Source organism: Heterodontus francisci, chromosome 5 (assembly GCF_036365525.1).
Source record: "Heterodontus francisci isolate sHetFra1 chromosome 5, sHetFra1.hap1, whole genome shotgun sequence".
NCBI lineage: Eukaryota > Metazoa > Chordata > Chondrichthyes > Heterodontiformes > Heterodontidae > Heterodontus > Heterodontus francisci.
Genome location: NC_090375.1, coordinates 85,924,633 through 85,948,648, shown reverse-complemented (window position 1 = coordinate 85,948,648; position 24,016 = coordinate 85,924,633). Strand labels below are relative to the sequence as shown.

At 43.6% G+C, this 24,016-nt stretch overlaps 1 protein-coding gene across 4 annotated transcripts in view; it reads left to right on the top strand.

Annotated features, from left to right (window-relative positions):
- Window positions 1–24,016, top strand: part of greb1l (GREB1 like retinoic acid receptor coactivator) — a 405,959-nt gene that overhangs the window by 240,276 nt on the left and 141,667 nt on the right. For 2 of the 4 annotated variants that reach the window (XM_068031722.1, XM_068031721.1), the window contains 4 exons: window positions 1,710–1,886; window positions 3,417–3,569; window positions 5,281–5,412; window positions 10,095–10,253. In XM_068031722.1, coding sequence (XP_067887823.1) covers window positions 1,710–1,886; window positions 3,417–3,569; window positions 5,281–5,412; window positions 10,095–10,253 — 621 coding nt within the window. The remainder of the gene's footprint in view (window positions 1–1,709; window positions 1,887–3,416; window positions 3,570–5,280; window positions 5,413–10,094; window positions 10,254–24,016) is intronic. The other 2 variants (XM_068031724.1, XM_068031723.1) reach the window with 2 other exon arrangements.

Genomic DNA, 24,016 nt, shown 5'->3' with positions numbered 1-24,016 from the left:
TTGGCAACTGAGCTTTTGACACTTCTGGCCTGCAGTGCCCACCCTTGCTGATAGCTAACCCTCTCATCCAGCACTATAGGCAACTAAACATATCACCAGTCCCTCACCCAAATCCAACCCACCCTCGCTGTAAACCGCCCAAGACCCCGACCCCGACCCCTCCCTTGCAAAGCACCCAAGACCATGACCCCCCTTGCGGAGCACCTGAGACTATGCCCCCCCCCTCCCCCCCTTGCAGAGTGCACAGACCTGTAGGCTGGCAATGGCCTCTGTAGCCCCCTCTTCCCCTGTGCAGTGCTGGACTTGGCTGCCTATCCGTTGCAGCACTGAGGCTTTGCCAGCTTTTAATGGTCAGGAATCTGAAGAAACGTGAGGGCCGCCTGCTGCCCATGTAATACCAAGCCCCCCCCCATTAAATCACAATGAATTAGATGCTAATGTATTAAAAGTGCTCTACAATTTAAATTACATTCCCATTGCATCGGCAGCGATGCCGCCTTGGTACTTTCCCGCCGCTGACTAAATCTGGGACCAATGTCATGATGCAGGACATCCGGGCGGACACTTCTGATGCAATTCACCGGCCCCTCACGCCACCATTCCCACTCCAAATGGCTGCACTAAATTCAGCCCCCCAGAGTGCCTGCCCTTTTATAATTGGACAACAGCCTACAGGGCTGAGAATTTCTTTTTACTAACTTGCACCTTGACTATGACACTACAGCCCTTTAAATTTTAAATCAATTGTCTGCCTCCATTACAAACCTATGCACCTGGAATCAATGGTGTTGCCCACTGTTACTATGGTGCAGATGACAGGATATATTTTGTATGACTGATTCCTGCCATTAGTTCGGCCCAGAATTTATTGTAACTGGTCAATGAACATTGTTTGCTGTTAGTTAGACTTGCCCTTGCCTGCTTGATCTCCATGATATTTTGCACGGAAAGTTGCAGGAGGTACGAATGGAAACGGTGCAGTGCCCTTTACAGAGCATCTGGGATCTGAGTGAAAAGGGCAACTGTGTATCTCCTGAATCAGATTGAAGGACTGTGAAAGGAACGGAGCAAAGTTTGAACAAGGAAGTGTAAGTTAGAATGGTGAATTCAATGTCAAATCAGCTACAGAAAGAAAAACAGAGGAGAGGAAGATTGGATTTAGAGAGAAAAAATAAGCCAAAAGAAAAGTTTAAACTTTTTTTGTCTCCAACAGTAAGTACCTGAAGGAATGAGACTCCACACTTGTAGTTATTAAGCTTCAGTGCCAGAGAGGTTGATTGGCAATAGTTAACACTTATCAATAAATAAATAATGATGAGCACTATTTGCCTCACTGTTATTTTGACGGCACATTTTGGGCTTATATCTTTTCAATATATCTGCCCATCTAAGGGTGATCATATTCTATGTCCCATGTCATTTCACATTGAAAATCGTGAAAACAGGGCCTGCAGGGAATGCCCAGTTTTTTCACACAGGCAGACTGGAATTACGCTGGGGCGCTCACATAACTCCCAACTGAAACTCCTTGTTCTGGTTCCTTATTTTGTACAGATCAGTTCGACATGAGGCAATGCAATTACTCAGCTGAGCTATTGAGACATTGAAATGATTCAAAGCAAACATCATTTTTCTTTGTGAAGCTGAGTCATATCCATATCATTCAGCATTCTCACCATCTACGCTTGCTTCTGTTGCTATGACCACAGGTTTCTCGGGGAACTGCATAGGCTGTGGGGAGAAAGGATTTCGGTATTTCACTGAGTTTTCCAATCACATCAACTTAAAGCTGACAACCCAGCCGAAGAAGCAGAAGCACTTAAAATATTACCTGGTCAAAAACTCTCAAGGTGTTTTCTCGAAAGGGCCATTGATTTGTTGGAAAGGTAATTAAACTCAATGTAAAACCTCTTGGGCTGGCACAATCCATTGGTTTAGCCACTTTATCTACAATGATAAGCAATTTTCAGATTGTTTTTCTAGGTTTGTCTTAGGGCCTCTGACCAACTTTTCAATTCTTTCAGTGTGATCCTATATTCATCTTAGTGAGCTGTTCAGTAAAAAAATATAATGGGAAAAAATCTTTATATTTACAAACTAGCTTATTCAACCAATAATATTCATCAAAAATTCAAGACCATATATTAGCAGGCAGTGGAGGATTTCCTCTCTCTTATATGTAGCAATTTGCAATTATGTGTATAAAGAATGGGTTTGTGATGTTGCTACGAACAACAAATCTTGCTTACAATGTTGAACTCAAGCCCAAAATAATACTTGAATAGATCTTACAATTTTTTGCTTTGTTTAAATGAATGAAAGGGATAGACTATTAGCTCTAGTGTAAAGCATCGCCTGGAGGGATGCAAAACCAAAAATCAAATGGGGAAGATTACATGTCTGATATGGCGTCTTTGTGACTTTCCTTCTGTTATTTTAAATGGAATGTGAGTGTGATTGCCTGATGTTTGTTTCCATGGTGACAGTGTATGATAAATATGCTCTTAACCCAGCCTTGTGCTTCTTACAAGTGATGCCTCGGTGACAATAATATGTGAGGTGGCTGGCTGTTTTGCATTTATGTAAACCACTTGGACTGAGCTGGCTCTCATTCCATTAGATGAGTTTTGAATTTTGAATTATGCAAAACTTGTCAATACATCATACCTATTAACAATGGAATGAGAACTTGAATCTAGCCCAGACTGATGGGTGAAAATGTCTTTTCATGGATTGCCATAAAGATCCTATGTGAAATTAGTCTGAGTGGTCAACTATGGCCCTGAAATTCTTGGGTTGGAGAAAGCATAATTCCTTTGCAGGGCCAGAAATTTCTGATGCCGCTGATGTACACCAGAGTTCCACTGTAAAAGTGCCCAGCTTAATTTCCTTTCATGTTCAGGCCACACTGAGGAAGTGTCCACCCTTCTGGTAGCAGTTGCATGCAAAAAACCAAGTTAGAATGGAATGAAGCTGACAATCTTAAGTTCATTCACTTCTGTTTTACTATACACCCTTGAGAATGGGCATTACTATTTAAAAGACATAGTAAGCCAGAACCCATTCATTAACATGGATGTACTTAGTTAAAAGGACACTGCTGAACTGAAATTTCTCATGGAGGCTATTGACCATCACTTGGGATTCATTGTAGATAGTAGAAATTATATTCACTGTTATACTAAGACAGTAGAGAGGTCATAGAGAGATTGAGGGATGTGGTGGGGAGGTATAATGCTAGGTGTTTTCAGGTGGATGTGAAAACTGACTCCGCTTCAGTATAACAATGTGACCTTATTTACTGTGAGGACTTAATGTAATTTTAAAACATATATCACATGCATAGCAATGAAATACCAATAGGTCTGACACTGAATTAAAAAAATAAGTATTTACTTCCTTTGAAATGTTACTAGAATGCAGGACTCGTCAATTGCCTAGCAGTTATTCATCTGCACCACCCTCTGCCAAGCCTGTTGCTGCAATCGTGGGTTCTACTGCGCCTTCTCCAAATATAGACACAGTGTCATCCAGTGGTTACAGTACTGCGGTTGCCAGCTCTCAGACAGGTAGGCTTTTGCGGTTGCTGAGTACATGGATTCAAAATAAATTCTGGTGTGCAGTGTGATGCATTAGAATACAGCCCATTTGAAATTATTAATGCAAACACTTCACTGATGGCACTTAACTGGTGCTGTGGTGCTATTTACCTTGGCAACACATACCAGTGTTATTTTATGACAGATTCGCAGTAATCTGTTTCACTGTTAAAGAGCAGTCAGGAGTAACTTTTCGTATGAGAAACATTTCCTTTCAAATTCACGGAAGCTTGTATGCTGTTTTGTCAAAGGGGGTAAGACTCCCTCTTTTTGAGGGTAAATTTACTACACCCATATTCCCAATTGGCACAAGGGAAACACGGATTGGAGAACTGTTGTCAAGAGCGGCATCCTGCAGGAAGTCTGAGTTCAGTAAGTTTACTCAATGTATTCTCGTCTTCCTTTTCTTGGATTTCTCCACATCATGCACCATGCTTGAAAAGGCAAGCAAATGAACAGCACCCAGATCGCTGCCATGCTGCTTGCAAATTAACCACTAACAGTTTTGTCAGAAAAACCCACCTAAATATTTATCTACTTTTCCATTTGTCCCTCTAAGGAACTTGGCCTGCACTCAACCCTTCCTTATAATAATGTGGCTGAGATTGAAGTCTAGTGTTTAAAATATCATCAGACGAAACTTGCATCTTCCAGCTGTGGGTTGCAACGACCTGAGGATTGAGGATGTTTCTTCAGTTTTCTTCCCCCGCTGCCCTGAAAACACTGGCTTATGTTGGGTTATGGCTTGACAGGTGCCCCCATGGGACCCTAACCAAGTGGCCATTCTTAATGAGTGAGCTTACCTTAGAGATGCTGAGACAAACTGTAATAGCCAAATTGCTGCTTTGGCCATGATCGGCAATGACAGAATGACCAAGGAGGATGGGAACTGGGCTTTTTCCAGGTTGGTATGGCTCAGTTCCACAGTCGTTACTGCTTTTAACCACTGTAGAAGTCCCTTTGATACAGAGCATTGCAGGTGCTGCCTTAGGGTGATCCTTGATACAAGTTTATTGATACTTGATATTTATTGCTTACCACTATGGAGGGGTGAAGAGAAAGATTAATTTAACGAGGGAAGAGTGGAGAGAAAAAGAGAAATATGTGCACAGCATGAAGTAAAATTGTATTGTCATGTACATTGCCATTGGTTGTGATGTAAATTGCAATTGTGTGTTGATTTGATGAGCATATTCACAGAATGAATATTTATTTGTGTTCTTTTGTGTTGGTATGCTGGAATTAAATGTATGCAACTTGGAGGGAATAGTATTTGATTCGAAATAGCTGAATTTGATCAGAAATAGCTGAATTTAGTAAAATGTACATTCTTTTTGTGTAGTAATTTCACCATAAATCCAACACCATAATGGCTAAAAAATATCTCTAATCATATTGAATCATTTTTCTTTGTACTACAGCTGGGAGTTTATTAGAAATGTTTGATTTCCCTACTTTTGTTCTAATATAAGTCACTGGAAAAGATTTAAGTTTTTTGCTGATCCTCCAGCTATAGTACCCATAGATCATGATAAATTTGGTGTGGCATAAACAGATTAGTGATCAAAATGCTGCCCTATTGAGATGATGGCCTGAATATTACAAGTACTCAACTCTACTGTCCTCTTGGCTATAGTACTGAATAAAAGTAGTTTAAAATATAATAATTTACACATTGCAGAATCAACATTTAGTCATGGTCCAACATCATCTACTGCCAGTTACCCTGGATGCCAGGACCTATCCAGAAGTGGAAATATAGCAAAACCTCTGGCTCTATCCGTGCAACACCTTGGGAAACCTCCAATAACAGGTAACTTTTTCTGTATTTCTCTATTTTTCATTATCTGTGGAATTTTTTTAGAGCAACTTTCTATTAGTGGTCATCAGCTCATCTATTATCAGTCCCCTACCAGCACTGGTGTTGGTTTGGCATGCAGCAGGTTTGTGAAAATTATCGAGAGTCACTCACTTGCCGAATTTCAATTATCTTTCTGGACCTACAGCTGCTTGGCACTTCCTCAAACTGTCAACCTAAATCCAGACTTTGATGTCTTGGAATGGTGGTCACACAGCAACCTTTCTTGTATTTATTTATTGATAGTCATTGTTCATCTGAAATTTTCTTTTATTCCTCTTAAGTTTCTAATGTGCTATCTTACTTATCTTCTTTCTTGCTGCATCACCACTGCATTGAAATGAAGATATTTATTATCCCCTAATCTAATTCATTCATTTCCAACATCTTAAAATTATGGAACACCTCACCTCTCAGCCTTTTCTTCTTTATACAAACTGCGGGTTTTAAAACTCCCAAGTTTGATCTCTCCTAACCACTACTACTTCATTTACTTCTACTTCATCTTCTCTTCAACTGTTTTCAGCTATGATGGTACCTTAAACTATAGAGTAAATTTTATGAGGCTGTTTCCCTGGCACAGAGCAATGCTCGATGAGAGTGCCCGATTCGCAGAGCTCCCAATTTTCCTTGATTAATTTTGTTCGCCATATTGCTCATAAGCAAAAGATACCATAATGGGCCTAGGCCCTTTCATCTGACTTTCGCAGTAAAAAGAAAGCAACCTTAATGCGCAGTTCAGGAAAGATATAAAGGCCTTAGAAAGTGTACAGAGAAGGTTTACCACGATGTTACCAGGGATGAGGGACTTCAGTTACGAGAAGAGGTTGGAAAAGCCAGGACTGTTCTCCCCAGAGCAGAGAAGGTTAAGAGGTTACTTAACAGTAGCTTTCAAACTGTTGGGAGGTTTTAATAGACTATATAAAGAAAATCAGATCCCTCTTGCAAGTGGATGAAAAACCAAAGGCCATAGATTTAAAATCATTGGCAAAAAGATCTACAGTGGAGATGAGAAGATTTTTTTTTACTCAGAGTTGCCAGAATCTGAAATACTCTACCTGAAAAGGTGGAAGTTGATTCCATAAATAATTTTATAAGTGAGTTGGACAGGTACTTCTCGGGTTATGGACCAAAAGCATGGATGTGGGACTAAGCTTCGCAGCTGTTTCAAAAAGCAGGCACTGGCAGGATGGGCAGAATGGCCTCTTTCTGTGCTGTTAGTTTCTATGATTCTAAATCTCCGAGGGTTTATCCTTGTACTATTCAGCTCAGAATTAGATTTAACTTACAGAATTCCAGAAAATTAAAAATTTCAACTTCCTCAGTATTAACTGGGATAGTCTTAGTGCAAAAGGCTTAAAGGGGGCGGAATTCTTAAAGTGCATACAGGAGAGTTTTGAGCCAGCACGTAGAAAGTCCTACAAGAGAAGGGGCGGTACTGGACCTAATCCTAGGGAATGAAGCCAGACAAGTGGTAGAACTTTCAGTGGAGGAGCATTTCGGGGATAGTGACCATAACTGTGTAAGATTTAAGGTAGTTATGGAAAAGGACAAACAGGGACTGGAAATAAAGGTACTGAATTGGGGGAAGGCCGATTTCAATATGATAAAACAGGATCTGGCCAAAGTGGACAGGGAGCAGCTACTTGTAGGAAAGTCTACATCAGACCAGTGGGAGTCATTCAAAAAGGAAATAGTGAGAGTTCAGAGCCAACATGTTCCCGTAAAGGTGAAGGGTAGGACCAACAAGTCCAGGGAATCCTGGATGTCAAGGGATATAGAGGATTGGATAAGGAAAAAAAGGGAGGCTTATGGCAGATTCAGAGCGCTGAAAACAGCGGAGGCCCTAGAGGAGTATAGAAAGTGTAGGGGGGTACTTAAAGTAATTAGGAGAGTGAAGAGGGGACATGAAAAAACACTGGCGGGCATGATAAAGGAAAATCCCAAGGCGTTTTATAAGTATATTAAGGGAAAGAGGATAACCAGGGAAAGTGTAGGGCCCATTAAGGACCAAAGTGGCAATCTGTGTGTGGAGCCGGAGGACATAGGTGAGGTTTTAAATGATTACTTTTCATCTGTGATCACAATGGAGAAGGACGATGTAGGTGTAGAGATCAGGGAGGGGAATTGTGATATACTTGAACATATTAGCATTGAAAGGGAGGAAGTATTAGCTGTTTTAGCGGGCTTAAAAGTGGATATATCCCCAGGCCCAGATGAGATGTATCCCAGGCTGTTATGTGAGGCAAGGGAGGAGATAGCAGGGGCTCTGACATAAATTTTCAAATCCTCTGTGGCCACAGGAGAGGCACCAGATGACTGGAGGACAACAAATGTGGTACCATTATTCAAGACGGGTAGCAGGGATAAACCAGGTAATTACTGGCCAGTGAGTCTAACATCAGTGGTAGGGAAAATATTGGAAAAAGTTCTGAGGGACAGGAATAATCTCCACTTAGAGAGGAACAGCACCTCATTTACCGATTAGGCACACTGCAGCCTGCTGGACTGAACATTGAGTTCAGTAATTTCAGAGCATGACGGGCCCCCCATTTTACCTTTATTTTTAGTTATTTTTCTTTTTTTCTTTTATCTTAGTTTGTTCAGTTTGCCTACCCACTGGTTTTTTTCATGTTTGTACTTGCGGCTGTTCAGTTTTCAGTCCGTTAACACCCTATCTGTACCAATGCTTTGTCTTTCAACACACCACTAACATATTGTTTTCCATTGCACCATGACCTTCTGGTCGGTTATTCCCTGTGACCTTGTTCTATCTACACCTTCTCCTTTGTTCTCTCTTGCCCCACCCCCGCTTTACTTGCTTAAAACCTTTCACATTTCTAATATCTGCTAATTCTGAAGAAGGGTCACTGACCTGAAACGTTAACTCTGCTTCTCTCTCCACAGATGCTGCCAACTGCTGAGTATTTCCAGCATTTCTTGTTTTTATTTCAGATTTCCAGCATCCGCAGTATTTTACTTTTATTTTAGGGATTAATCAGGGATAGTCAGCATGGCTTTGTCAGGGGGAGATCGTGTCTAACAAACTTGATTGAATTTTTCGAGGAAGTGACTAGATGTGTAGATGAGGGTAAAGCAGTTGATGTAGTCTACATGAACTTCAAAGGCTTTTGATAAGGTCCCACATGGGAGATTGCTTAAGAAGGTAAGAGCCCATGGGATCCAGGGCAGTTTGGTAAATTGGATCCAAAATTGGCTTAGTGGAAGGAGGCAGAGGGTGATGGTCGAGGGTTGTTTTTGTGATTGGAAGCCTGTGACCAGTGGTGTACCGCAGGGATCAGTGCTGGGACCCTTGCTGTTTGTAGTGTACATTAATGATTTGGACGTGAATATAGGAGGTATGATCAGTAAGTTCGCAGATGACATGAAAATTGGTGGTGTCGTAAATAGTGAGAAGGAAAGCCTTAGATTACAGGACGATATAGATGGGCTGGTAAGATGGGCGGAACAGTGGCAAATGGAATTTGATCCTGAGAAGTGTGAGGTGATGCATTTGGGAGTACTAACAAGGCAAGGGAATATACAATGGTTGGTAGGTCCCTAGGAAGTACAGAGGGTCAGAGGGACCTTGGTGTATTTGTCCATTGATCACTGAAGGCAGCAGCACATGTAAATAAGGTGGTTAGGAAGGCATATGAGATATGTGCCTTTATTAGCCAAGACATAGAATATAAGAGCAGGGAGGTTATGATGGAGCTGTATAAAATGCTAGTTAGGCCACAGCTGGAGTACTGTGTACAGTTCTGGTTGCCACACTATAGGAAGGAGGTGATTGCACTGGAGAGGGTGCAGAAGAGATTCACCAGGATGTTGCCTGGGCTGGAGCATTTCAGCTATGAAGAGAGACTGGATAGGCTAGGGTTGTTTTCCTTAGAGCAGAGAAGGCTGAGGGGGGACCTGATTGAGGTATACAAAATTACGTGGGGCATTGATAGAATAGATAGGAAGAAACTTTTTCCCTCAGCGGAGAGATAAATAACCAGGGGACATAGATTTAAGGTAAGGGGCAGGAGGTTTAGAAGGGATTTGAGAAAAGATTTTTTCACCCAGAGGGTGGTTGGAATCTGGAACACACTGCCTGAGGGGGTGGTCAAGGCAGGAACCCTCACAACATTTAAGATGTATTTAGATGAGCACATGAAATACCTTGGCATCAGGGCTGCGGGCCAAGTGCTGGTAAATGGGATTAGAATAGATAGGTGCTTGGTGGCTGGCATAGAGATGATGGGCTGAAGGGCCTGTTTCTGTGCTGTGTAACTCTATGATCTGTCATTTCTCAGAAATAAGACTTAATTAGGAGTCAAATTTGTATTCATCTCACTGAAGCTCCTACAACTAGTTTCTTCCTCAGGTAGCATCCACCAAAGCTGGTATGTGGAACTTAGGCACAAACATGTCCAGCAAAAGGCACTAAATTAAATATTGGTGATACCAAAGCGGGACAAAAAAACAATCCGAGTTTCACAATGTCATGAGTGATATAAAAAACTTGTTTGAGTAGGTCCAGTAACTCAAATTATTGATTAATATTCATGAAATATTAACTTGATTCGGCCTTCTTTAAAATCTTTAATGCCAACTTTTCCTTCATAAGTCCTTATTTATGTCTTATGTAGCCCCCTGTACAAATGGCCATTCATTTGGATCTGTGCGAGTTAATGGTAATACCAGTAGTAATGGCAATGGCGGAAAATCCAATCTTTTCAGTGCTTCTTTACCTCGACTTCAATCTCTTTCAACTTCATCAAGTCCTGGCTTGACCTCAGGAGATAACAGTAAGAACATTTTATAATTCTCAATGACTGCCTATTCTAAGAACAGACATAAAACTTTGTGCTCGTGCTATATCATTACACCAATATTAAGTTATTTTGCAAAATAAGTTTCCATGTGCATCATGGATATATCTGATCTAATCCACACCAGTAGTGCTACAATCACTCTGATTCAAGTGCTTTCATGATAGTCACGTATTTAAGCAGACTCTCACATTCGAGTTAAAATCTGACATTTCCAATATTTTAAAGGAAATTTGTAATTGTGAGATGGAATACTTTCAGTGTAAAGTAATTCATTATGTCTAGGATACCTGTGATGGGAGCTTTAAGTTTTATGACATTGCCAAACTGGAAAATGTTTGCAAGTGATCTCTTTCATATATTACTTTAGATACACAGAGTAAATCTGTTTTAGAAATAACTAGTTAGGACGGAAGCTGTCTTCCACCTTCAAGGCTACGGGTCAAGTGCTGGAAAATGGGATTAGAATAGATAGGTGCTTGATGGCCGGCACATACATGATGGGCCGAAGGGCCTGTTTCTGTGCTGTATAACTCTATGACTCCACCAAATGAAAAGATGCAGTAGCTTACTCATAAATGCTAATCCAATGGCACTGTTGTAACAACTTTCATAGATATGTGAGGCCTGATTGAATTGTGAACAGCTACTTATTAAATGACTTGATGCACAGGTTGCACCATTTTATCTTGAAAAAGATTCACAGCTTGCCATTCAGAAAACATTTACGTTAGAATATATATGCTGTAGACTTCTCTTAGTATCTTTGGCTCTGTGTTCAATATTTTGGTTGACACTTGGGCCACGGTTTTAACTCCCTTGTTGGGTAGGAAATTTCAGGCGAGGGGGTAATACTTTGAAACTCTCAATGTCGCCACCAATCCACCGTGTTCCTCGCTGCCCTAAAATAATGACAATGGCCATTCATGTCATCAACAAGCCTGCCACTGCAGAGAGGTGAGAGGCTCATGAATAAATGCAAATCAATGTCCTATGATGCATTTAGGAACCTGATGTGATTTTTTTATTTGCTACATGGGTTTCACGAAGGCTGGCAGGATCGCTGGGGAATCCTATCTGGATTAGAGCAGGACTGCTCAATGTGCTGAATGTAAAGGGCCCATGATCTCAATAAAGCTGCAACATTCACAGGTGCTCATCCACTTCATTGTGGGTTGTAATTCTGTAATCACTGTTGGATTTTGCTTAGAATTTGGAGAATCTTTATAAAGAAATGAGAGAATTTGAGTATGAGTGCTGATTTAGCTGCATTCTGTTGGAGTGAAGGGAAGGAGGAAGAGGAGCAACAGCAAAGGTGCTGCAAGAGGACAACAAAGAAGGCAACAGCTGAGGGGGGTATTCTCACAGAAGGCCTTAATCCACCTCACAGGGCCTATAAACAAAGGCTCAGATTTGTTTACCTATCTGAGGAGCAGTACTTCAGGAGGCTCAGATTTGCCAAGGCAGGTAGTCACGTACCTCTGCAGCCCCCTGGAAGAAGACCTGCTGCTTGCTGGACCAGGTGACCATCTCAAACCAGTGGAGTGAAAGTAGCCACTCCCTCAATTTTTATACCTCTGAACTCTTAACAGCCTACCACAAGTAACATATTAAGGTTTTCTCAGTCAGCCACTCACAAAGGCACCAGGCAAGCCACAAGTGCTATATTTGCCAGGGCCAGTTGATCTATTTAATTTCCCACTGATGACAGCAGTCAGACTGAAAAAGCATTACGTTTTTAGGTTAGGTGGCAAGTACAGGCTGCCACTGAGTGCAAGGACCAGGCCAGGAGCCTTTGATAACCACAAGGGCTTCCACTCAATTGATGAGCAACTTGTACACAATTACAAGAATAGGTTCATGTGCTTGCTACCTAGGGAGCTGCCATGATATCTTCATTTTAAGGCAATGCAATATTCCCCTGCACAATGTTTCAACCTGTCACCAGTCTTAGAAGATAGCTGCCTGGTGACAAGGACTACCACTTTCTACTTTGGCTGATGTCGGCTCTTTGAAACTGCACCACTCCACAACAGGACAAATACAACAGCAACTGCATCATTTCAAGGTGCATCATAGAGCAGGCCATTGGGATGCTCATTCTAGGGTTCAGGTGACTTGATAGGTCAGGTGGCTCTTGTATTTATTCACCAGCCAGAATCTCCAGACCATGGTGGCATATTGTTTCCTCCCTAACATCGCTCAACAGAGAGAACAGTCGGAGGTGCAGAATGAAGAAGGCCTGAAGAACTTATCATCTGATGAGGAAGAGGATGGTGAAGAGAAATTAAAACAATAAATGCTGGAAATATTCAGCAGGTCAGGAAGCATCTGCGCAGAGAGAAGCAGAGTTAGTGCTTCAGGTCAGTGACATTTCATCAGAGGATGGTGAAGAGAACACTGGAGGACAAGATAGATGGCTTGAAATGCAAGGATGCGCTCATAGTGCAGCATTTCACATAAATGTTTCTTTCTCCTTGCACGCTTCTGGGACCAGAGCTCCTTGCACTAATGGTCCTGAAACCTTCACTCAATTGTTTTGGAATCCTTCACTTTTTTACCTTAAGATCATTGAACCAGCTTCCACATTAAGGACATAATGACAAAGCAGACACAGACCTTGCCTTCAAAGCACAGTGCAGAAGGAAGTGAGAAAAGTAAAAAAGGGTTTGATCTGCACACGAAAATTAATAATTCCAAATCAAATAATGAAGCATGTAAGTTTTCAACCCTAAATACTGTTTTTAGCCAATGCCTTCCTAGGTTTACCAATTCCAGGAGGGCCAACCCTAGTGGCTTGAGCAGAGCTGGAGGCAGATTGCTGTGCATCTTCCTGGGGCTGTTGAGATGCCTGCAACCAGTGAACACTGAGTACCATGAGAGTCCTGCTACAAACCGCTGTTCCTGGATTTCTGCTGGGGCAGTCAGGCACACCTGGAATTCAGGCACCATGTTGGGTATTGTTTGAAGAGGTGGCAATGGATGGGACTTGATGATATCCTGAGAGAGGAGTCTCTACCTACTGCGCTTCTTCTGCCAAGCTCCCTCCCTTGGGACAGCAGCACATCAGTCTTAGTAGTCTGTGGGAGTGCAGGCTGCTGGAGATGAGTGATGTCTTGGTCAGGGGCTTATGCTCTTCAGGTGAGGGTCTTAGAGAAAAGAGGAAAGAATGAAGGTTTAATAATGGTAGTTAGAAAGTGTGAATGTGCACAAAGAACAGTTGAGGTGTTGGTGTCAGCTGAAGGTGCAGTTGGTTGTGGGAGATGAGGGGGGTCTGAGGTTGAATCAGTCACCTTGCTCTGCGGATATGCCAACTTCGCCATCATCAATACGGCAGAGTGCTGCATATACCGCTTATCTCAGGTGCCTCCTCTCCCATTGGGGTCACTTTCACATGTGCCAGTCCAGGCTCTCTCCCTAATATTTTGCACTCTGCTTCTACAAAAGAGCTAGGACAGTGCTATGAGTTGCTAGCAAGGATGTGTGCTTCTTCTGCATATACTGTATAAGGAGAAGGGCGAATCAGGCAGATGCCATGCATTTGCAGAAAGTGGTTACAGCATGACTGAGGAGGTTTACTGAGAGGAGGTGCAGGTTGAGCAACTTCGAGGAGCTGAGATGAGGTTGGTGTTAGTGGTAGCAGTGAAAGAAGGAAGCGAGATGTGAACATGTGTTGGGATTGAGGATGATAAATGGTATCTTATATAATTGTCTTAAAGGGGAAACAGTACAGAGTCATAGTACAAGTCTTAAAGCATGTCTTAAGCAAAAGAACAGCAGAAAGATGGATACCAAATTTCCCAGCATGAACTGGAAAGCCATGGATATCCTATCCGAGTTCCAACTTTTTAAACAGAGAATGCATTTATGCTTCACAGATCAAGTGATTGTCAAACCAGAGAAACAAGCTCTAAAAATACTAATAGCAGTTGGAAATGAGGAATTACACAGAATCAAAACCTATGGCATATCTGAAGGGGACCAAAAAGGTCCCGCAAAGTTATGGAAAGTGCTAGAAGATCAACTCGGATTGAGTGAATTTTAGAATTCACTGCCTGGAATTGATGTCCTACAGGCAACAGCCACAGAAATCAATATACCAGTTTGTCAGTGGATGACATAGTAAGGGCAATGAATACAGTTTTTTAGAAATTGAGCTGTCAGACTGAATAATGGAGCTAATGATTGTTTCAACACCCATTGAAGCGTTTCAGAAAAACCTCTTGGGGAAAATGAAAGGTCACAGCATTGATGCGCTGTTGGAAGAAGGAAGAAAATATGAAGCCATTGTAGCTGGACAACAGCATCTGGAAGCACTGGGTGCAGCCAACAGTATTGGCACCATAACCCAGGTCAAAAAGAGCAAGGAAGCTGTGTGGTAAGTGCGATTGGTCCCACTTACCACAAAGTTGTCCTGCGTTTCAAGACCTGTACGAGGTTTGCAGTGCAAAAGGACACTGGCCCCGCCTATGCAAGAAAACTGACTCCAAAGACACAGCCAGAAGTCTCAGTAGGACACAAGCAAACAAAAGACAAGCGCAGCAACACATCAACAACAGCAAGGAAAGTGCCAGAGACCTGCATAAACGCTAGCCGATACCCAAAGTCCACAGCGAAACAGACCTGAGACAAGATTCAGAGAGGAGTAATTCTCAGTCAGAAGACGAGCAGGTGTCCCACATTGTGAACCTGACACATCATGTTGATGAGGTCAAACAACTGGAAGCTTTTGCTACCATTAACAACATGTGCCCAAAGAAAGCTGGCAAACAGACACTATCAATCAGAATCCTGAAAGATATGTACTGGAGTTGTTTGAAATCAGTGATACAACCAATGACTGCCAAGTTAACCACGTACAATGGGTCACCCATCCCCTTGCAGTGGCACATGAACAATGCAATGCAGCTATGGCAAGTCAGCATGGAAACCACAAATATTCTAGCTGGTAGACATGAGTGGACCAGCAGTGGCAGGACTACCAGCGTGTAAGGACCTCAACATCATAACCATCCATTAAATCACCAAGGTACCAATTACAGCAGACGAGACCAAGGGTACCCGCATTGAGTCACAGTTTCTCCAGGATCGCAATGGTTCTGGTTTGAAAAGTATCAGCCCTTCTCAGAGATGCCACAGTAAGAGAAGGAAGATCCAAACTCAGATGGTGAAAGTTCTTTGTCAACAGGCAGTGTTTCCTCACGCTTGAGCGACTCAGAAGAAGAGATCGACGTCGGTACTGAGATGCAAAGGCTGGCCGTGGGGAGCATTGCCAAGGGGAAATCTCCAAGGACTGGAACCTGCTCGCAGACTCTGGCCAGCATCAAACGGTGCAGTCTGGAAATCCAGCAACAGTACAGCTATGCTGCGCTTCTACCTCTGCGAGCCAGAAAACCACCAGTACCAAAACAAGCCAAAATGGACAGGTACCTCCATGAGGTCAATTACTCCTTCCCCAATGAGTCCTCGACCATGAGCCCCAGGCCTTCAGACACGGAGGATGAGGAGAGGTGAAGGACATGCAATATCTTGAAGAGGCAGAGGAGGAATGAGTTGAAGAATTGTCTTTTGGCTGTTCGTGATGAGATGCAGTAACTTTCCAAGAATGACAAGGCCTCAAAAGTTGTCATCTTGAGAAAAGCAACAGAGTATATTTTCAGGCTGAAGGCAGAGCAACAGAAACTGAATGCAGAGAGGGAGAAACTTCAGAAAAAACAGCAGTAGATGAGACGCAAATTCCTCAAGCAAGAGTTGTCAAATCACTGAAACGATCTATGGACTTTTAAGCCTCTGAGCTTGTAAATTTCACAATCCCTATCCTTGTACCTGTAAATTTTATAGTCTCTACCCCGTATAACTAATGTTGATATCTAATTTTATGTGTTTTTACTTATAGCATATGAGACTTATCGTTGGAAAGAAAAGGAAAGTTGTATGATTGCCTTTAAGAGTGATGACACTTTAAGATCTTAGTATGCTAATGAGCTAAGTACCAGGGTGCAGTCATGTGACAACAAGCCAGAGTCACTCTGCAACTGTAACACCTAGGGGTAGGATCTGTAAATCGTTTGCTCTGTACTGTATAGAATTCTTTCTTTCTTTTGGGCCTCCTTATCTCAAGAGACAATGGATACGCGCCTGGAGGTGGTCAGTGGTTTGTGAAGCAGCGCCTGGAGTGGCTATAAAGGCCAATTCTGGAGTGACAGGCTCTTCCACAGGTGCTGCAGAGAAATTTGTTTGTCGGGGCTGTTGCACAGTTGGCTCTCCCCTTGCGCCTCTGTCTTTTTTCCTGCCAACTACTAAGTCTCTTCGACTCGCCACAATTTAGCCCTGTCTTTATGGCTGCCCGCCAGCTCTGGCGAATGCTGGCAACTGACTCCCACGACTTGTGATCAATGTCACGCGATTTCATGTCGCGTTTGCAGACGTCTTTATAGCGGAGACATGGATGGCCGGTGGGTCTGATACCAGTGGCGAGCTCGCTGTACAATGTGTCTTTGGGGATCCTGCCATCTTCCATGCGGCTCACATGGCCAAGCCATCTCAAGCGCCGCTGACTCAGTAGTGTGTATAAGCTGGGGGTGTTGGCCGCTTCAAGGACTTCTGTGTTGGAGATATAGTCCTGCCACCTGATGCCAAGTATTCTCCGAAGGCAGCGAAGATGGAATGAATTGAGACGTCGCTCTTGGCTGACATACGTTGTCCAGGCCTCGCTGCCGTAGAGCAAGGTAATGAGGACAAGGTATAGAATAGGTTAGCTGTAATAAACCTGTTTGATATCTTCAATTAACTGGACTCTCACATCTCATTTATGTTGCATCAGACAACATTAAGAACTCATTACAGCCGACAGCCACGTCCTATAAACAGCATGTAGGTACATTACCAAATAATCCGAAGAAGGGTCACTGACCCGAAACGTTAACTCTGCTTTTCTTTCCACAGATGCTGCCGGACCTGCTGAGTTTTTCCAGCATTTCTTGTTTTTATTTCAGATTTCCAGCAGTATTTTGCTTTTAATTTTTTAAGTGATGTTGGTTGAGGGATAATTATTGGCCAGGATGCAAGGAGAACTCCACTTCTGTTGCACATCCATCTGAGAGGGCAGAGGCCTTATCAGTTTACTGTCTTATCTGAAAGATGGCAATGCCGACTGTACCGCAGCATCCCCTCAGTACTGCAGTGAGGATTATGTGCTCAAGTGCCTTGATTGGGGCCTGAATCCACAACTTTCTGCTTCAGAGGCAGTGGTGCTACCATTGAGTCAAGGCTGACACTTTAAAGATGCTAATTAAAATTATAATGCCAGTGAGCCACAGAACCAGCAACAAGAGTAGAGTGAGAACAGAGCGAGATCGGGGTGAGGATAAAGAGCAGCGGCAGAGCAAGTCTAAGACCAGCAATGACAGGCAAGTGAGACTGATGGGGAAAAAGAGCTGGGGGTTCAGAGCAAACTGACAGCGTTTGAAAAATTTGAAAAAAGGAATCAAAGTGTGACATCACAGGAAAGCAGGTAAGTGATTCATTGGTGAGTATTTCTCTTTTTCTCTCTCTAAAGTAGGGCATTTGTTCAAACTAGGAGCCGGGAAATTTAAAATTTCAATCGGGTTAAGTATGACAGTGAGTAAAGTAGGTCTAGAGGCATTTATTAAAATTAATAGTTTATACAAGGTACTAACCAGATTCTGAAAGAGGGAACAGAGCTTATTTTAGATCATGGATGGACAGCTGAGACGGTTGCTTGCAATTCCTGCCCCATGTGGGAACTTCAGGACACTTCACGTGTCTTGGGTGATGATATATGTAGGGAGTATGTCCAGCTGCTTGAGCTTGAGGGGCAGCTGGAGTCACTGTGGAACATCAGGGAAAATAAGAGTTTCCTGGATCATATGTTCCAGAAGGTCGTCACCCCATAGGCGATGAGAGCTCGAGATAGTAGATCGGTGGCCAACCAGAAGAGGCAGGAAGTGCAGGAGTCTTTGGGACCTCTGCCACTCTGAAACCAGTACTCATTGTACCTTTTTAAGAGTGGCATCGCAGTGATGATACCTTGAAGGAGTGCAGTCAGACCATGGCACCAAGTGGCAAGGGATTGCACAGGAGGGAACAGCAAAAAGTAGAAATGCAGTCGTCATAGGAGATTCCATCATTAGAGGGACAGAAAGGCATTTCTGTAACCGTCATTGTGAGTCCTGCATGATGTGTTGTTTCCTTGGTGCCAGGGTAAAGGACATCATGGAGACAGTATAGGATATTCTGGAGGGGGAAAGTGAATGAGCCAGATGTTGTGGTACACATCAGTACCATTGACATAGAGAGAGCAGGTATTGAGACCCAACGATCAGATTTTCAGGAGCTAGGACGGAAGTTAAAAAGTAGGATCTCGAAGGTTCTAATCTCTGGATTTCTCCCAGTGCCATGTGCTAGCAAGAGTAGAAATAGGAAGATAAGGAGGATCAATGTGTGGCTTGACACATGGTGCAGGAGGGAGGGCTTTAGATTCTTGGGGCATTGGGACCAGTTCTGGGGCAGGAGCCACCTATTCAAAAGAGGCAGGTTGCACCTCAACAGGAGTGGGACCAATTTCCTCGTGGGGAGATTCACTAGTGTGGTTGGCAGGGAGAGGCTCCAACATATTGCACCACGGACATTTGACAAAATTATTGATTCAGCCACGGACATGGGGGCAATTAATCTGTAGATAAAGTGTATAGCCAACCTAATGCCATCAAAACACAGATTTAAAATGCATTTCTCCCGATTTAGTGAGATACCTGGCATTGTTTTTGCTTGCCCAAATAGTCAATGTCTGCTGGCACACTTGATGAAGCGATGCGGAGAATCCAGTTAGATGTCCATCTGTCAAGAGTGATCTTGATCTCTTTCCCTCCCCTCTCGTTCGCTCTCTCCCTCTCTGTGTCAAACCCTATCCCATGTCTGTGTCCATCTCTCACCCCTCTATGTCCATCTCTCTCCCCTCTATCCCTTCCCCCTCTCTCTCTTCCCTCTGTGTCCATCCCTCTTCCCTCTCTCCCCCCTCTGTGTCCATCCCTCTTCCCCCTCTCTCTCGCTCCTCTCTCTCCACCCCTTGTCTCTCCAGCCCCTCTCTCTCTCCAGCCCCCCTTTCTCTCCAGCCCCCCTCTCTTTCCAGCCCCCCTCACCACCCCCTCTCTCTCTCCACCCACTCAAAGCACAAATATCCATGTGGGAATATGATGTATTCATATGGGCTTCTAAATGGTGAGGACTGGGCGCTTAATATTCAAGGATAAAAGTGCTCAGAAAAGATAGGGAAGGAAAAGGAGATGGAGTGGCAGCACGGATTAGGGAAGACATTTTCATTTTGGAAAGGGAGGATGTCCTTGTGGGGGCAAAGACCATCCATTTGGTTAGAGTTACGAAGCAGAAAGGGGGTGATCACACATTGGGGGTATTCTATAGACCTCCAAATAGTGAGAGAGACATAGAGGAGCAAATCTGCAGGGAAATCACAGAGATGTGCGTAAGCTATAGTGTGGTAATATTGGGGGACTTTAATTAACCAAATATCGATTAGGATGATGTTAGAGAAAAGGATAAAGAGGGGAAGGAATTTCTGAAATATGTTCAGGAGAACTTCCTTGATCAGTATGTTCTCGCTCCAACTAGGAACGAGGCATTGCTGGATTATTAGAATTAGAATTAGAACATTACAGCGCAGTACAGGCCCTTCGGCCCTCGATGTTGCGCCGACCTGTGAAACCATCTGACCTACACTATTCCATTTTCATCCATATGTCTATCCAATGACCACTTAAATGCCCTTAAAGTTGGCGAGTCTACTACTGTTGCAGGCAGGGCGTTCCACGCCCCTACTACTCTCTGAGTAAAGAAACTACCTCTAACATCTGTCCTATATCTATCACCCCTCAACTTAAAGCTATGTCCCCTCGTGTTTGCCATCACCATCCGAGGAAAAAGACTCTCACTATCCACCCTATCTAACCCTCTGATTATCTTATATGTCTCTATTAAGTCACCTCTCCTCCTCCTTCTCTCCAACGAAAACAACCTCAAGTCCCTCAGCCTTTCCTCGTAAGACCTTCCCTCCATACCAGGAAACATCCTAGTAAATCTCCTCTGCACCCTTTCCAAAGCTTCCACATCCTTCCTATAATGCGGTGACCAGAACTGCACGCAATACTCCAGGTGCGGTCTCACCAGAGTTTTGTACAGCTGCAGCATGACCTCGTGGCTCCGAAACTCGATCCCCCTACTAATAAAAGCTAACACACCATATGCCTTCTTAACAGCCCTATTAACCTGGGTAGCAACCTTCAGGGCTTTATGCACCTGGACACCAAGATCTCTCTGTTCATCTACACTACCAAGAATCTTCCCGTTAGCCCAGTACTCTGCATTCCTGTTACTCCTTCCAAAGTGAATCACCTCGCACTTTTCCGCATTAAACTCCATTTGCCATCTCTCAGCCCAGCTCTGCAGCCTATCTATGTCCCTCTGTACCCTACAACATCCTTCGGCACTATCCACAACTCCACCGACCATAGTGTCATCCGCAAATTTACTAACCCACCCTTCTACACCCTCTTCCAGGTCATTTATAAAAATGACAAACAGCAGTGGCCCCAAAACAGATCCTTGCGGTACACCACTAGTAACTAAACTCCAGGATGAACATTTGCCATCAACCACCACCCTCTGTCTTCTTTCAGCTAGCCAATTTCTGATCCAAAGCTCTAAATCACCTTCAACCCCATACTTCCGTATTTTCTGCAATAGCCTACCATGGGGAACCTTATCAAACGCCTTACTGAAATCCATATACACCACATCCACTGCTTTACCCTCATCCACCTGTTTGGTCACCTTCTCGAAAAACTCAATAAGGTTTGTGAGGCACGACCTTCCCGTCACAAAACCTTGCTGACTATCGCTAATGAACTTATTCTTTTCAAGATGATTATAAATCCTGTCTCTTATAACCTTTTCCAACATTTTACCCACAACCGAAGTAAGGCTCACAGGTCTATAATTACCAGGGCTGTCTCTACTCCCCTTCTTGAACAAGGGGACAACATTTGCTATCCTCCAGTCTTCCGGCACTATTCCTGTCGACAATGACGACATAAAGATCAAGGACAAAGGCTCTGCAATCTCCTCCCTGGCTTCCCAGAGAATCCTAGGATAAATCCCATCTGGCCCAGGGGACTTATCTATTTTCACACTTTCCAAAATTGATAACACCTCCTCCTTGTGAACCTGAATCTCAGTATTCTCCTCGACAACATTTTCTTTCTCTATTGTAAATACTGACGCAAAATATTCATTTAACACTTCCCCTACCTCCACTGATTCCACACACAACTTCCCACTACTATCCTTGATTGGCCCTAATCTAACTCTAGTCATTCTTTTATTCCTGATATACCTATGGAAAGCCTTAGGGTTTTCCTTGATCCTATCCGCCAATGACTTCTCGTGTCCTCTCCTTGCTCTTCTTAGCTCTCCCTTTAGATCCTTCCTGGCTAGCTTGTAACTCTCAAGCGCCCTAACTGAGCCTTCACGTCTCATCCTAACATAAGCCTTCTTCTTCCTCTTGACAAGCGCTTCAACTTCTTTAGTAAACCATGGCTCCCTCGCTCGACAACTTCCTCCCTGCCTCACAGGTACATACTTATCAAGGACACGCAGTAGCTTCTCCTTGAATAAGCTCCACATTTCGATTGTTCCCATCCCCTGCAGTTTCCTTCCCCATCCTACGCATCCTAAATCTTGCCTAATCGCATCATAATTTCCTTTCCCCCAGCTATAATTTTTGCCCTGCGGTATATACCTGTCCCTGCCCATCGCTAAGGTAAACCTAACCGAATTGTGATCACTATCACCAAAGTGCTCACCTACATCTAAATCTAACACCCGGCCGGGTTCATTACCCAGCACCAAATCCAATGTGGCATCGCCCCTGGTTGGCCTGTCTACATACTGTGTCAGAAAACCCTCCTGCACACACTGGACAAAAACTGACCCATCTAAAGTACTCGAACTATAGTATTTCCAGTCGATATTTGGAAAGTTAAAGTCCCCCATAACAACTACCCTGTTACTCTCACCCCTGTCGAGAATCATCTTCGCTATCCTTTCCTCTACATCTCTGGAACTATTTGGAGGTCTATAAATGACTCCCAACAGGGTGACCTCACCTTTCCTGTTTCTAACCTTGGCCCATACTACCTCCGTAGACGAGTCCTCAAACGTCCTTTCTGTCGCTGTAATACTCTCCTTGATTAACAATGCCACACCCCACCCCTCTTTTACCATCTTCTCTGTTCTTACTGAAACATCTAAATCCCGGAACCTGCAACATCCATTCCTGCCCCTGCTCTACCCATGTCTCCGAAATGGCCACTACATCGAGATCTCAGGTACCAACCCACGCTGCAAGCTCACCCACCTTATTCCGGATGCTCCTGGCGTTGAAGTAGACACACTTTAAACCAGGTTCTTGCTTGCCAGTGCCCTCTTGCGTCCTTGAAACCTTATCCCTGACCTCATTACTCTCAACATCCTGTACACTGGCACTACATTTTAGGTTCCCATTCCCCTGCTGAATTAGTTTAACCACCCCCGAAGAGCACTAGCAAATCTCCCCCCCAGGATATTTTTCCCCCTCTGGTTCAGGTGAAGACCATCCTGTTTGTAGAGGTCCCACCTACCCCAGAAAGAGCCCCAATTATCCAGGAAACCAAAACCCTCCCTCCTGCACCATCCCTGCAGCCACGTGTTCAACTCCTCTCTCTCCCTATTCCTCGCTTCGCTATCACGTGGCACGGGCAACAACCCAGAGATAACAACTCTGTTTGTTCTCGCTCTAAGCTTCCACCCTAGCTCCCTGAATTTCTGTCTTAAATCCCCATCTCTCTTCCTACCTAAGTCGTTGGTGCCTATGTGGACCACGACTTGGGGCTGCTCCCCCTCCCCCTTAAGGATCCCAAAAACACAATCCGAGACATCACGAACCCTGGCACCTGGTGCTGGTGAATGAGGAGGTCGAAATGGGCCAAGTGTCTGTGGGGGAACACTTGGGTAAGAGTGATCATCATATTAGTAATGGAGCAGAGCAAGGAACAATCTAAAGTGGAATTTCTAAATCGGAATAGGGCTAACTTCAATGAGATGACAGGGGATCTCGCAAAATTCAAATGGAACCAAAACTTGACAGGAACAACTTTAACAGAACAATGGGTGATCTTTAAGGAGGAGATGTTTCAGGTTATAGGCTAGGTACATTCCAACAAGGATGAAAGGTAAGGGAACCAAATCCAGGGCTCCTTGGATGATGAGGGAGATAGAGAATATAATCCCAAAAAAATGAGGGTTTATGATGCATGTGAGGTGAATTCTTCAAGTGAGGACCAGGTCAAATACAATAAGTTGAGAGGGAAAGTGAAGAAGAATATAAGACTGGCAAAGAGAGAATATGAGAATAGAATGGCAGTTAACATAAAAGAGAATCTTCTACCAGAATGTAAATCGTAAGTAGGTAGTAAGAGGCAGGGTGGATCCTATTTGGGACAAAGAGGGTGATATCTGCTGAGAGTGCAGGGCAAGGCTAGAATATCTAATGAACATTTTGTATCAGTGTTTACTAAGGAAGAGGATGCTGACAAATTATCAGTAGAAGCATTGATGGTAGAGGTAATGGTGTGAAAATTGATTGGTAGGATATACTGGAAAGGATG